The 17018-nt window shown below is 35.3% G+C and overlaps 1 protein-coding gene across 1 annotated transcript in view; it reads right to left on the reverse strand.

Annotated features, from left to right (window-relative positions):
- Positions 1 to 17018, reverse strand: part of LOC108688772 (latrophilin Cirl-like) — a 350771-nt gene continuing 333753 nt past the window's right edge. Inside the window, exons 9-17 of the mRNA XM_018195171.1 lie at positions 16606 to 16831; positions 16347 to 16512; positions 16017 to 16231; positions 15727 to 15830; positions 14404 to 14448; positions 12435 to 12603; positions 11176 to 11397; positions 4738 to 4935; positions 1 to 1691 (exon numbers count right to left, since the gene is read on the reverse strand). Of these exons, the coding sequence (XP_018050660.1) occupies positions 834 to 1691; positions 4738 to 4935; positions 11176 to 11397; positions 12435 to 12603; positions 14404 to 14448; positions 15727 to 15830; positions 16017 to 16231; positions 16347 to 16512; positions 16606 to 16831 (2203 nt within the window). The 3' untranslated portion in view covers positions 1 to 833. The remainder of the gene's footprint in view (positions 1692 to 4737; positions 4936 to 11175; positions 11398 to 12434; positions 12604 to 14403; positions 14449 to 15726; positions 15831 to 16016; positions 16232 to 16346; positions 16513 to 16605; positions 16832 to 17018) is intronic.

Raw genomic sequence — 17018 nt, forward strand, 5'->3', positions numbered from 1 at the left:
TAATATATGACAGATTTTTGCAAAAATTTCCACGAGCTGCTTTTTAACATCAAAACAATAAAACTTTGGTTCGTTACGCTCGTATGAAATCTACAAACACATCGTATTTAAATTCAGAATATATTTTCTCAAAAGCCAATCTCCTCGCAATCGCTTCGGACTTCGCAGAAACTCCCGTCTTCATCAAGATCCGTTACGTTCTGATCTTTCTTGGCGCCAATCTCGGTTCGCCAATTCCAAACGCCACGACGGGCACGTCGTCGTCGTCGACTTAGCCTAAACGAGAGGTCCGCTACAATTGTTATACAAAGTCCACGTCGCGGTGGTATGCACTCACGCACACATGTACACAGTATATCTTAAGAGAAACGGGGCATCCATTGGACGACGTGACAGTCTTAGTTGGATGCCCACCGATCTCGCATTCGTTCATTCTCTCTCATACTTCCATCCTTTCTCTCTCTCCATTCGTTCGCGAGGAGACGTCTGATCAAAATTCCACCTGAACGGAAACAAGAGCGGCATTCTCTAGAACGCTCGCGATACGTCGATTATGGCTAAAACGCGATGAGACTGCATCAAGACACCGTCGCGCTTACGCTTGAGCTAAAAAGCGGTACGTTCGTCTCCCGCGTGTTCCCTTCGGTTATTCTCTTCAGGAACGAATCGTCGATACCATCACCACCGTCACCTCCATCACCATCACGTAGTCCCGGGAGACGAATCGTCCAGACGGTTTACGCCGTACTAGCTGGTCGACGTCACCATCTCTTAGACGAGTTCGTCGTTTCTTCGCGAGGGGACGAGAGAGGTTCCCTAGCCCAGGTCGGAACCTAACACTCGCTGTAGGACGGCGGCGGCATACCGCGACCCGTGTACATGTCCGTCTGCGGCTGTAAGTGACAGACGACGGTGTGCCCGTCCAGCACGGCCACCGTCCGCGTGTGGTCTTGCTGTGGCGGCATGCCGTATGCCGCCGGCAACCGCGGCAGATCTCCAAGCTCGTACCTAGCCTGCTGCCGGCGCAGTTTCTCCCAACAGGCGTTCAGGGTTCGTTCGACCCCGTACTCCGTCGAGTCGTAATGCGTGAGATTACCGCCACCGGCACTACCGCCGCGTTCCGTCATCGTTTGGCCGTAGTGCACCAGATTGCGATCGGCGGCGGGCGAGTACGGGATCAGCGGCCGATGATCACCGTAGCTTCTTGAGGATTGCCTGCTCATGTCGCTCGGTCGACGGCCGTCCTCATCGGACATATCCGACACCTGGATCTCGCCAGCGCCGACGATACCGCCGATTCCACTGCCGATGCCACCGTTGCCGCTGCCGTTGCCACCACCACCACCACCTCCACCGCCACTACGCTCGATCTCCTCGTACACTGGATCGTCCTCGTTGGCAAGGCCACGCGGCAAATGAACGTGCTGACCGTGGTGACCATGCAGTTGATGATGCCCGGCGATACCGCCATTGCCTCGACCATCTACGATTTCGGTATACGTATGATTGTATGGCATCGCGGCACGTCTACCGCCGATCGTCCTGGTACCAGTGTTCATATCGGTTGTATCATTCGGTCCGCGTCTCCTACCAGAATGGCCGAGCGTCAGGGTGTTGTGCGTCCGCGGGGAATCCTCCTGCTCGGAGCCGCCATGTCCGGAATCGCGAGAGTAAGACTTAAAAGAAATGTTCTGTGGAGAAAGAGTTAATACTTGCCGTTAGAATAAAAGATCTGTGCATAAAACAACGGATGATACGAGAATACGTTTATCATTAACATTTCCGTATCTTTATTAATTAAATTCTATCCGTTAAAGTAATCTTTAATTTTTAAAAATATATAACATTTATGTGAATGACAACAATGCATCTGACAATGAATGTGAAACGTGAACTATGTTTTAGATAAACCAACAATAAATTTTATGAATGAATGCTAATAATTATATGGAAATTAAAAAATGAAAATTAATAAAACTTTGAAAATTATATAAATAATTACATACAATAATATAATTTATCTATATAGATATCATGAATCATTTAAATGGAACTATTGAACGCGAAGGTGTTAAACTTATGAAATTTACGGGAATATTTTGTACAATTGAGCCGTTTATTTATTCGATCAATGGATTAATGAAAAATATTGAAAATACCTTCAAATATTTGCATTTAATAAGTCACAAATTGACGTTCATTATATTTTATCTACACAGTGCACATTTGATTTATTTAAGTTGTATATCAATCAAGTTGTGTACCAATCTCAAAAGATGTTTGTTAAGATAGATACAATATTTTAATCTCTTCATCGCTTTAATTCTATTTATCTTAATAGTATTTAACTCGCGCTACTTTCAAATGAAGCGGCTCAATTGATAATCGCGCATGCATAAGAGGAGAGACGAGCGAGAGAATTCCACTCGCATTATGAGGACCGTATTTCACGGTTAATCATCCTCCTCTCTTCATTGTGCAGCCAAAAAAAAATAATACACAACGTAAACCAAGGCACACAAGATGAGCTACACACAATTCATGACAGGATAAATGGAGCACTGTGTTCTGATATAAAACGTCATAACCGTGTATTCGCATTTGTTCCCGCGCGCATTAGAATAAGAAAAAAAGAGAAAGGGACAGGGGCAGGTACCGGAAGAGCGACGTGGCTTATTCCACAACATCTCCGTCTCTTCTGCTTTTACTTTAACCAACGCTCATCAATCATCAAAGTTTTGCTATATCGGAATAATTTAATGAGCGTCATTAAAAGTAAAAGTATAAAAGAGATATGGGTGATTCTCAAAAAATTAGAATTTCTGTATCCCACACTTTTTAAATATATTTAAATATGTTAAAATATATCCGATTTTCATTACAAAGAAAGATTATAATTGTATCTATATAAGTAAACAATAAATGCTGATATAATTATATTCCCCCCCCCCCTCCCCGATATTTATCATACTTCAAGTTTATTATTTTTATTAAATGTAATGTTCATTTAATGTAATGTATGAATATTTTTCTTGGTATTCAACTTGCTTTTTAATATTAAAATGAAATATTAATTTAGTTTAGATCAATTATTCACATTTAATTTGAAAATTTTCAATTCTCTGATTTTCTCTGTCAAAAATGAGGAAAAAGAGCTGTATCCAAAGAGCTGATAAAAAATGTTTATGTCTACTGTATTTTTATATAAAAATTAGATATTGTATTCTTTAATTATCATAATATTATCACATTATCATTTATTTTTATCATTATATTGCCATCATATTATTTATTTGTCTGGTTGCTTTTGTAATAAAACTAACATATCCTATAAAATATTTTAACCCTATTACATATCAATAATTCAATGAAAAAATATGTGAATAAAATCACTTCAAATAATTTCTATTTTTTGAGAATCCCTCATATAATACTTGCATTAAAAGAAAAGTATGAATCAAATATAAGAATTAAAAAATCTTAATAAATGTATGTCATTAATTGAGCCTCTCTTTCCCTCTACATAGATAAAAGAATTGATTTATGTTTCAATAATTTACGTGATCATTCCATTTATATTTGTATATTAACAAATAAATGAAAAAAGTAAATCTTTTTTACATAGGTATCATGATAGCAAATGTAATTCTTCTTTCGACATATGTAATCCACATCTTGATATTGAAACAGACATCACTCTGTAAATGACAGGATCTCAAAAATGACAGGACAAATAACTCGTATTTAGACAAAAGATCTACTTTTATCGTTTGTTTCATTTTCATTGGTGTGTTAACAGAAAAAGATTGAGGGAAGAATGCAGACGGAGGTTTATAGCACAAGCTATGTCGCAAACATGAAAAATAATCTCACTTTACACGTCAACGAAGTGTATCCGCATCGCCATGCTCAATATTCGGATCAGGTTCACTCCTAGGATGCGTAAGGGTGACTAGATGCTGTGCATGAGTGAAAAGTAATATCGCACACCATGCAGAAATAAAAGAGAGAGACCAAAAGACATACGGTGAACTGGAGACGGCTCTAATTTTAGTGAAACTTTTGGCAAAAGTATTATACTTAATAAGCAAGACTTTTACAATATTTTCATTGAAATCTTAATATTTCCGGAAATATTAAGGCGATAATTAGCACGATTCTCGCAAGAGACAACTACATTCGCAGATACGAGAATAGCGGTTTTCGAAGTCTTTGTAAACGCGGATTATGTTCTCGATTAGATACTTCTCACAAATGCAAGATCTTTGCAAATACGAAGACCATAATTGGAGGTCTTGTAAATGCAAATTGCTTGCTGATGTGAAGATCAAACTTACTTAGAATATTATTAATGCTAAAGCAGCGGTTTAGGAAATCCTTGTAAACATACGGACTATAACATCAGTGAGATGTTCGCAAATATATGAAGCTACAATTTCGAAATGCCGTAATGCGATGCTGTTACTTTTGTATATATTATTCAAGAAGATTACTGCTTAAAACAATTAAAGTCAATTTTACATTAAATTAATTAAATTTTAAAATATTTAAATATGATACAAATATTATCTCTCTTAATTTTTGAGCATTAAATGAAAGTGTTTTATGCCTTTTGTCAAGATACAAGTAACAGATGTATAAAACAGATGTATAAACGATTGACAAAATTTGTCTTACGATAGAGCCGCCCCCGAGATTGAGAAACACAGCGAGCGAATTTAGCGGTGAATTAGTTACCTTCCACATGAGGTTTTTGTTAAGGTGGCCCCAAGTGGCGGTGGCAGATTTGGGGATATTGGGAGCTGAGGGTAAGAAGGCGTGACGTGCGTACGGCAGGGTGGCCACGATGTGAGCCTCGGTCGAGGCGGGTTCACCTGGCACCGTTACTGCCGGCTGCCTATCGACTATCGCCCAGCTTCGACCGGATACCAAGTACTGCAAAAGCAACCAATCCGCCGTTCCCCCTTAACCCTTCGTTTACTGATGGGCAGGGCCAGCCTTGTCAGTGTTGCTCGTGATTTAGTGTATGCGTGTAGGAATGGATGAACTACTCTTTGAATAATTATCCCATGCGTAATCATCGACCGAAAAAATCGACTAGAATATTACTCTAAATAATTAAAATATTTACGTAGATTCAATGATTCATGTCAGTACATAAAAGGTTTCTAAGCTAAAAATCGCACTGATTTTAAGAAAGATTTCACTTCACTAGAATTGTAGAAAAGGAAACTGGATGAATATATTACGATGTAGAAATTGTGGATTAAAGAATTGAAGAATTTGCTATTTCTTTGAGAGAACTTGAACAGAAGTAGTTTATACTCCTATTGTTTATTTTAGCGTTTCTATTTTGTGAATTATAATCAAAGCAATATTCCTTATCAGAAATTTAAAATTTCTTTAATTATCAAATACATTTTATTTATTTCTTATATTTTAGGTAGAAAGAATATCGATTTAATTTTCAGTTATCAAAATATAAAATGTCGATTAATACACATTAATGATTAAAAAAATTAAAAAAATGATATTTAACGCTAACATTATTAACAAAAAATATGCTATTCTTGTTCATAATTAAATATATCGTATACGTAGTACAAGTAGAAATTAAGCCGGAAACACCTTAAGCTCCTCGATCGATGAAGCAACGGGACAAAAGAGACCTCGTGCACCAATTAGGATACATAATTGTGTGCATACGGAGAGAAGTGGCGCGTAGATTTCACGCGACACGAGCAGACACAAGGGAGATATGGATACATCCAGCGGTATCTCGCGCGACGTGCGGTACCGGAAGCGGAACGGATTTAACTCGTGCAGGAGCAAATCTACGACGTAGTGCTCTGAGATACGCGACGTCGGCACGCACGCTAAAGGCTTTTCCTTGGACACATTGCGACCTCCTTCCCTTCAGCGAACGAGAGTTTGTTGCGCAAGAACGACACGTGATTGCACCTGTTTCGAGATTCTATAGGGACAGGTCACGCGATGGCTACAGCCGGACTTCCGGTCCGAACAAAACCTACGACCTGTAGTTCTAACACAAGTCGAAAATGAGCGCTGCACGATATCTTTCGTTCGGATGACTCATCTAATGCAAAGAAAACGACAAAAAAGTCAAAGAAGTTTTTCACACAAGGAATTAAATCATCTGACATTTTAATTTCAACAATTCGAGAGAGATAGATAAAAAAAAAATTGTTTTATACTGAATTTTTTAAATCTATATGTGATTGTGAACGGAGATTTTCGACGACAAAGTAGTTCCTGTTGTTTGAGAATAATCTTTGTGTAATCTATTTCACCTGATACCACCCTGTTTGAATATGCGGACTGACAATAATCAGTAAAACGCATCCAACAGATAAGTAAGCGAGAAAGAGAAAGAGCGAAAGTGGCCGGTGAATGAGCATGTGTGATGCGGTGAAGGTGTGACAAATGTAACACGGATTGGTTCACGCGGATTTTCCTCGCCTGTACCTTTCTTTTTTTTTCCCCTTCATTTTCCATTAAATGACTGATTGTGTGGGTGAGTGCCTGAGCGAGCATTTGAGCGCCTTTAATCCTTCACACTTGAAGCACAAATCCGATTATCGTTTTTTCTTGTTTTTATTATTATCACAATTATTAAATCTAATTTTTATAAAATTTGGACGAAATTAATTAAATTTATAACTTGAACCTTCAGAACATTGCTTTTTAATAATACATAATAAAAAGCTAATATTTTGTAATAACAAAAATAAATCTATTTTATGAATTTTTCTTTTTTTAACAAACTGCAGAATGATGTTGCTCTCTTATTAAGTCAACACAATGCATTAATATAAATATAATTTCGTAATGGTTTGTCAATCAATCGGTACGACAAGTGTAAAGGGTTAAACATATGTTTTTCAGCATGTAAAACACTTCGACAAATTCGATGGAAAACACAAAAATTTTTGCGCCAACAGTTGCATGTTGCAGGTGCAACATAATGATCGTTATGCGTGAACATTCACATTTTCAAGAAACCGTTTTCCATCGATCGCATGTTCATGGGAGGAAAAAACCACTTAATTACTCGAAGCGCGTTCAGGCGGAATACGGAAGTGCCATGAAGTGCAAGAGAACAAATAGACGTGAAATGCGACGTGTAAGTGCTTGCATAGAGTGCATCCCTTCGTACTCCGCCCTTCGCGTGTCTAGTTAGAATTAAGTCCACTAGTACATTACGAATCTTTCTAAACGTATACCTTCCCCATCGTCGACGGAAGTTCGTTTATTTAAATTTCTTCGTCGTGAACAATCTGATTGACAATGCGAATAAGGTAGATAATTACTAAAATTAAAGAAAGTTTTTACAAGGTTGTCGCGATAAATATCAACAGTCTCTGATTATTTTTAATTTTTACTTCTCTCAACTTTTTATATTCTAAATTATCTTTTTAAATTGTGCAGAAAAAAATTACATCTCTGCCATAAAAAAAATATTTACAAAAATTTATATGTGATTAATTTATATGTGATACTTTAAATAAAAAATTTATACATTTATAATAAATTGATGGGATAATTTTCTGAAAACTCTAAGCAAATATAAATAAAATTAATTATCACAGTAATTTGCTTCAAATTGTAACTGTAATAAACAAGTAATCACCATCTTGCTGATCAAATAAAACTCGTCTAAATATATCAAATATAAATAAAAGGTTAGCAACAAAAGGCATTTAAAGGAGACATGATTACGAGAATAAATCATGATTGCGCGAGTGTATCTGATATTACGATTCCACTGAAATTATTTCTACTGTGAGAAAAAAGGCAGTAACTGACAAGTCGAACTTATATTTTCTCAGCTTTTTTCATCATATTATAATTATTTTGTTAGCATATTTTTATAACTAAATTAAGTGTGCAAACATCTTTTTAATAAATCAAATTAATCCTATTAATAATTAGTTTAAAAATTAAAAGATATAATAAAAATTTTTTTTTAATTCTGTCAATAATATCTATTTAAATTAATGTTATTTAAATACTTGTCACGTCATTCGGTATAAAAATTCAATTCATTTACTAATATTAAACTATCTATTATTCAATTTGACTTACCATATCATTTCAACGGCAGCTATAAAAATGCCTGTGTAAAGTATTTGTTTCGGTAAAATTATATCACTTACTGCCTTTAATCTGATCACAGATTTCATTGATGATCCGGAAGATCTGAAATAAACGATAAATCGCGCTCTTCGTACTGAGAAAGGGAGCGGGCCGGGGCATAAGAGGGTACAAAGTAACCAGCAACCGCATTACACCAAATCCCGAAGCCAGATAAGAAGCACGGAAATCACCACTGTTAGTAGGAAGTCTTGCGGGCGAGCGTGCTCGCGAGAGTGCGAATTCGAATGTTCGTGCTGTGCCTGCCTCCCGTGCGTTATTTACAAAATGGGGACATCGAGTCATTATCAAATCGATAATCTGGAAGCGACATCTCTTCAGTCGAATTTATTTGCCAAAAAGAGAAATATATTTGTTTCTAAGGTTCTTTAATTTTAAAAGAAAGTTTAAAAATTCTTTACAGAAGAGTTATTTAAATTAACTTTATAAGAAATAAAACTGGATCACTAAATAAAATGACACTTAATTGTAAAGGTTATAATATTACACGCTTTAAAAAATGATAATTTAATTATCGAAAATAAAAAATATGAAAATGTTTTTCTCGTTATCAGTCTGATTTGAATCTTTTATGATCAATGTAATAATGATAAGTATAACAAATATATTTATACATTTCTAGACAACTTGACACTAATTAAACTAATAAGATTTTATTTGAGCTGTTACTTGAAATAATTTGGTATTCAAAATCCTCGAAAAATTTATTATCTTGATATTTTAAATACTGAACGTCAGATGAGAAACACTTTCTTAATTGGAAGTATAATACAGATCGTATTAACAAGATGCTTGAATTAAATTGAGCTCAAGAAAAAAAACCGAATCTTATTTATTTCTTTAATGATCTCACAAAATAATGTACGAAATGTATAAAATAATGACTTATTTCAAGAATTTTGATATGAAAGTTATTATGTGGAATAACTTATGAGGAAAAAAAAACTTTACAGATTTTATCAAATCTCAAACTTATCACTTCTTTGTTAAAATTTAAATATATAGATATTTAAGTTTAAATATGGAATAATTTAATTTAGAAATTGAAGAATATATATTGTATCGAAATCTATTCTACATTGCAAATAGAATGCTATAAAAAATTCTAATTTTTAAATAATATTAAAAACGTAAAAATGAAAAGAGTTTGTGCTTAAATTTATATTTTCGTATTTTCGAAATTTTTTATTTTTAATCATTTTTAACATTAGTGTGTTTTCCTCTGACTGACGTTTTCCTACAAACTGTCCTATAACAGTATACACGAGCACATTCAACAATCTCTCTCCCAACTACATTTTTTGTTTCGCTAGTTTCTCTGTCTTTCTCTCTCTCTCTCTCTCTCTCTCTCTCTCTCTCTCTCTCTCTTTCTCTTTTTCTCTCTTTCCTTCTCACTCTATTTTTGTCGGCCAATTCTCTTCGACTCTCTGAACGCGACAGGGTCGAAAGAGCTGAACGGTTCGTTAAATGCCTTTTAGTTCGCCGTTTTGCGAGTCAGTTTTTGAAGTGACTTGCTGATAACACCAAAAAAGCTTTCAGGTTCATGTCGGTTTCGAGCGTTAAAGCCGAATATACACTTATTAAACATTATTCAGAAATATACTTCAAAACATAATAATCTGACATACAAAAAATCTAAATCTAAATTAATTTCTATGATATATACAAAAATTATTTTTAAAGAATAAAATTATTAACTGTAAAGTTACAATCATGATAAATTAACTTTATATATAAATTAAAAAATTTTTAAGTAAAAATGAATATTTATTGAAAAGTTTACAAATAATTTCTAAGTGAAAAATCTAAGCGTACTAAGCTTTATCTGTAAAAATAATCAAAACTAGCAGGACTATCTACTTTACATACATCCTGCAACAAATTTAATATAATATATTAAGAAAAGAGAAAAATTAATGAAGCGTTACGCTTCAATTTAAATTCTGTTGGTTTGTTAAACCTAAAACATCATAAGCATGAAATCGAGAACCAAGTAACTACATTTAGCGTTAAATGCGTGACGAACTAAGATCTATTTACACGCTGAAAAGATCAAGAGAGACAGACAGAAACTGTAATTCACGCTGAGAGACAATTAACCGTAGCAACCTTTCAATTGTGAAGGGGCAAGTTTAAAGGAAGGCAGGCTGAGTTTTGAGCGACAGGCAAAAAGTGAACGATAATAATTAATTATAGACGGATCATACTTGTGTTACTTATAATCATACTAAAAGGAAAGCGAGAAAAGAATATATAGAAAAAAGTCAGAAACAGAGAGAGAAATGCAATTTATCAATACTCAGAAATTATTTTGATCCTATGAGATCATGTACAATTTATTACATATGCTAATCTGACTTGTGTATACAATGCCAGAAAAGATTTAGATTTTAATTGACGTACTTCAGAGATTGATCAAGTATTGCACCGTCATTACTGTACTATAAAAAAAAGTGAGAGTGGAGGAGAAAGACGCACGTTTCGCTTTCGGACTCCTACAATTCCAGTCAATTGTGCCGTGGATAAAACACAGTAATCAATATTCTTATGAAAATAAATATGTTCTAATTTTTACAAATACTACGTCAGTCTATATCATACTATCAGTTTGCATATATATTAAGCGAATAAAAGGAAATGTGACAAGTCAAAAGTTAATTTGATCAAAACGTAGTGTCTGCAAAAATTGCGAACATATGGGACTACAATAGATCTCGATTTTCATAAGTAATCGATCACTGTGATCCCGCAGGGCGACTCCATTTCGCTTCGTTATTCGTGTGTCTCGGTTTGGTGTATAAGCGGCGTTTGGATACCTTGCTGAGCGGGATGCCTATTGTGGTTGCTAGGTGCCATCATGTGCATCTGGTGTGCCCCGACCGGCGACCTCAGCGACAAATTGTTCAGGTTCACGTTTATCGAAAGATTCGTATTGTTACAGGTGGTGGTCAGGTTGTTGTGATTGTTTGGCGGTGACGTAGCGCCGGCGTTGGTACCCACATTGGTGGCTGCATGAGGCGACAGTCCGGAGCTGTCAGTGGTAGGAGCCGAGGGGTTCGACGAGGTGTTATGCGAGGCGAAGTCCTTGCCGCCGTTGGCGCCGCCGGTGCCGCCACTGCCGCCAGTGGAGCCGGCCGAGCCGCCTGTCACAGTCTTCGAGCACCTTAGGCACTTCGGCAACCAAGAATGACGGCGCACGAACTTTCGGTATTCCTTCCTCACCTGCAAGAGCAAAGCAGAGCCCGCCCGACCCAACGAAACGAGTTTAACGGTGCGAGAAAGAACTAAAGGCTTGTGCGAGACAGCGTGCAGATGCATTATGTGCATCTCTGCGAGTCTGATACATAAACATTGCAGACCGCAGGCTGCAGACGGCCTCGTGATGAATATGCTATGGTACGCGACTAAAATTTATCATTAGTAAAATAAAGAAAGAATTATACTTTTTCAGATTTTATTCAGTTTACATCCTTTTGTTATCTTTAGGCAAAATTCAGGAAGCCGTCTGCGGTTATTGTGAAAATGTTGTGCGAGTTCTAAGTTCGCAAGCTCGAAATTATAGTGTCGATTTAACTAGAAATAAAAATAATATCGGTGCTTCTCGCGATGAATAACAAAAAAAAAATTCTTAAATTCTTGAAAAAATTATTATGAGCCTACTACAGGTGACAAAAATACGCGAAGTAAAAGCCAGTAACTTGTATTGCGCTTTATTAGACTTTATTGTACAGCGCTTCATTAGACAAATCATCTCCATGTTCTGATTTTCATGAACAAAACAATACGATATGCTAACGATATGCAATATGATATGATTATCGTTCCAGTAATCTTAATTAATATCAATCGTGATCGACATATTAAACTTAAGCACTAAAAAATTCGAATTTTAAGTTAATATAAAAATTAATACACAAGTGAGAATGATTCATAAAAAATTATCACAACTCATTGTATAATCTCATTCTAAAAAAAATATAAAGTTTACATAGTTTTATAAACAACAATGTAACATTTTATTACAAATCATTTGTAAAAAAAATTTGTAATAGGATTAATTAGATTTTACGGGAAGCGTATCGATGCAAAATTATTCTTATAAAAAATTACGCGGTATCACTCTTAAGTAAAAATTATTACATATTTCACGAACAATTTCGGATTTTGTTGTTTGTATCTCCCTCTCCGGAAACATTCAGCGATGTTGCCAGAATAGTCTAAATCAAGGCGGACTTCTGTGCCCCGACGTATTCCCTTACCTTCTCGTTCTGTACGCAATGGAACACAAAGATAAACAGCCCCTGGAGACTATTCAATACGGTGAAGATGTACGCCATCACGACGGATTCTTGGTTTAAGTAGAGAAGCCCGAACGTCCAGGTCAGACCTAGTAGAAACACCAGCACGATAGCGCCCCGCAGCCAGGCCCTGATCAGAAGATACAGAATAATAAATTACAAGAGAACAGCCAGCCAAGTTTCTCTTGTACAATACAAATCGCGATGGCGGCGCTTAAAGGGGACAACATATTGTCATGTGAATGCTTCGATGGAACATGATTTTCGCAGAAGAAATGAAATCTCGTAAAGCGTCGTATTTGGGAAAACCTTGGATTGATTAAGCTATGTAAGTTCGTTTTCACCAAGTTAATAAAAAACTTAAACTGTGGATTCGATAGTCTTTGATAAAAATTTTCTGCAACTCGAAGGACAAACGAAAAAAATATCGTTAATACAAACATGATGATTTTATAGATTTCCAATTTTTCGCTACAATCTTACGACACTGTATTTGTTATAATTCATCGCTAACTGATTGCAAGTTGTAACGTCGCAATCCACTAAATTTGAAAAATTCATACATGAAAAAAAACTTCATTTTTATTTTAAATAGCAATAATTTTCATTCTTTTTTCTGAATTATTTGCCTTATAGAAAAAATTTAAGGATAATAGCAGCTAGTCGATCTTAGGCTTCCTCAGTCGATCGTAAAATATGGTTTTAATGCTTGACATTAGTATTACGATGTTGAAGAGAAAAAAATAATGCGACTGTCACATAACATCGTAAGACACGCGAGGATTCGTCGAAAGTGATATTTAAACATTGCGACATTATGCTGAATCGAAGTATTTATTTTTGCAAGTAACGCGAACGCGTCACTTTGAGCGTCGCCGAAATCGCGGCATTTTATCTAAACTGTTATGATTAGAACGTGTGGCGATATATAGGTAGGCGGATATATCTCTACAATACTTTCACGTCTATCTACTTGTAAATCAGGCGTAATACCCGAAACTAAGGAGAATACTACATGCAGTGATTTATCGTGTCTACTCACAGGAAATGCAAGTGCCATAATAAATATATAACAAGTGTGTAGTTATTATACATGTAATCGATCGCAGTTATTCTGAAAACATCATACATTTACATAAAAATTTTGCAATATTGTTGTAAGAGATAATTAAAAAATACTAGAAGTGTGAATTATCTTTGGCAAAAATGACTTTATTCAAGAAAAGAAATTAAATTATTTATCACTGAAATAAATAATAAAATTAATTGTGTACATATCGTATTAATTAAATATAATTACAAAAATATAAATATTATTTTTGCGACATAAATAAGCAGTAAGCACGATTGAAATACTGTCAGAGATTTACAAATTATTAAATAGAGATACTACTTTTAACAATTAATTAACTAAAGGAATAAAAATGTATACCGTGTCATAATTTTTGGAAATTTAATTTTTACACAAATAAAATTGTTCTTTTTTTATTATAACAAATTAATTCTAGAATAATACATATTGAAATTAAAATTCAGACTTTATAAAAACTTATTTGTAAAATTAAATCATTTTATTGTATTATTTAAAAATTCGTAAATTTTAAATATTATAAATTATAAAATTCTTCGCTCAATATTTATTCCTTCAATCAATATATTAGTTACAATATGCAAACGCTGTAATGGCGTTTTAAATCGCGTTTCCTATGAGTGTTGCGGTATTACGTGGCGGCGAGTGTTTTGATGTATGATGTGAGAGACTAAAGTCTACAGCTACGTTCACAAAATCAGTGTAATGATACTTGGATAGCTTAATTGAAACAAAATAAACTAAAAAACGGGATGATCAAATGAGACGACCGAGATGGTGATTAATGATAACGTTAACGATATGACTGGTGAGTAATAATAAAAATGGTAAATATCTTACAAGTGCGCTTGCAATTTGTTGGGAAGAGCATTCTCTTCCTTTCCACTACCAACCAACCACGCCATGCAGAAGAATGTAGAACAGTGTAGACAGAAGTGGGTAGAAGATTTAATACAAAAATGAAACAAGACAGCAGTTAGGTGATTGTTCCGGCACCATTAATTGATTATAGCTTATTCTCTGATTTGCAATGCTCGATTCGCATTACTTATTGCCGAGTAAGAACACGGCATTTTCGCTCGACAATCGCAAGTGAAATAGTTGACAATTATAGTTATGTAAACAAGGAAATATTTAAACACCAGTCATCGCGAAAGATATTATCTACTAATAATCCGAATCGGGATTGCAACAAATTTTTCTCTACCATCACCAAATTATTTACGTATTTTCACGATTTTATAAAAATATAGAGACTTACTTTTTTAAATAATTTCACACAAATTATTGACACTATACTCCATTACAAAATCCTTAAATTAAATATGACAATATACAGGATGTTTTCAAAAAACTCTAAATAAATTAATATTTCTACACATTCTATATTTTATCTATAAAGTTAACAATTCACAGAACAATAACCTTAAAAATTCAAAATCTATGAAATGATAACATAACATCATAATCTGATATCTAACAGTTCAAAAAATTCGCGTTTTGCATCATTTTTGAAACAATTTAAAATTATTAAAATTATTAAAATTTACTCAAAATATTTTTCGGTGATATTTAGCATTATTTGATCATAAAACGTAGAATTTCTAAAAAAGAAATAAAATAAAACTCAAAATCCTTACAAAACAAATAATTTACGAATTTACAGAAATGATGAATTGCAAATAAAAAATAAATATAGAAAATTATTTCGATAGTGTTTTTTTTTAAAGACTTAGAATAGCGCACCCTGCATATATTTACGACAATTTGTGTAATCGATATACTCGTGGATATCCTAAGTATCACAGCAATACAGTGGTGTGTCGAACGAACGAAATTTGCGGTCATTCCAAACATAGGACTCAAAACCAAAACCAAAAAATCAGCATGGCCGCCAAAGATGCGTGACAACAAGATCCGCGTTCGGGAGATCTCTTTAAGCAAGTAAAGCTTGCGAACGTGTAAACCGAAAGCACCAAACAAACATCTCGATTGCTACTCTTCGATGGGAGGGTCAAATCTCGAATGTGGCGGACAACGGACGCACTCGACTGGTACACGGTATATACAGTTTGCAGTTTATAATACTTTACTAATAAAAAAAAAAAAAAATAAAAAATAATAATAATAATAAAGAAACGGGCTAAGGACCACCGTGCTTACCTTGCGCTAGCCAATCGGGAATGCTCCTTGCTTTTCATAGCCACAGTAGTATTCGCATGCCGACACATCATATAGATTGCCATTGATAGAAATACCAGATTTGCCTGCAAAAGATGACATTAAACTCAATTGATATCTAAATATTAGTGTTATAAAATTAAAAAAGAAAGAAGTCATCACGTTAAGATACGTGATGCAAATGATAACGAGTATCTCATATCGCCAACACTCGCACAATGATATTTTCCTAGTAGATTGTTCAGTTAGTCGATAATGTATCGGTCAATTACCAGTATAACGAGTATCACAGGTCCGACGAAGCTGAAGATGAAATAATTATCTGCGCGCAGCCAACAGTACCGATCGGTACCGTAGCTGAGTGGATCGATTATGCACGAAATTGCTACGACCAACAGCGGTGCGCCATACGCGACCAGATAATACCATCGAAGCCGCGATTTTTCCGCTTCAAATACCTCGATCAGCATCACATATAATTGGAATCCTATAACGTAATACCAAAATCAATATACAAAATATATATATAGATTATATAAATAAATAAATAATAAATAAATAATAAAATATTCCATATGTAAATAAGTGGCTGGCTGAATTACCTTCGAGGAACATCCAGGCAAATGCGCACAAGAAGAAAAAGTGCAATAAGCCGGCCACGATGCCGCAAACGATTCTCTGATTAGTTTGGCCGATACCGCAAACGAAAAGTACTTCGGCAATCAGCAGGCACACGCAGAGATTCTTGTGGATCGTCGTTCTGTCCGACTGCAAATCAGGGATCAGGGCGAGTGACAAAAAATTTCATCTCGCCGCGATTGAATGCCGATCGATCGGCGCTCGCGCAGTTATATACATTACCTTCAGTCCGCGAAATAATTGAAACGTGAGAATAGCCAGGACGAGGCAGACGACGGAAATGATGCAGCCTATATACGTGATGATCTGCAGGGCAACCTGATGGGCGATGTCCAGCCTGACGGCGTGCACGTCCATCAGCACGGCGAAGTTCGTCAGGTGATTGCATTCGCACACGGTGTGAGTCTCGTTGGTCTTTTGTATCTGGCATCCCTCGTCCGACCAGGCACTGTGGGAAATAAGGTATCGCGTGTAGAGTAGATAGTTATTGTTCGTGTATTGTTACTTTTCCATCGGAAAGCGTCAAAAACTGCGCGAGAATAGTTTCAATTTTGTTAACTGTATCCATATATAGAATATTTATCTATAATTCTTGAATCCATAATATATGTACATATCATATATATATATATATA

The sequence above is a fragment of the Atta colombica genome, unplaced genomic scaffold (assembly GCF_001594045.1).
Source record: "Atta colombica isolate Treedump-2 unplaced genomic scaffold, Acol1.0 scaffold238, whole genome shotgun sequence".
Lineage (NCBI taxonomy): Eukaryota > Metazoa > Arthropoda > Insecta > Hymenoptera > Formicidae > Atta > Atta colombica.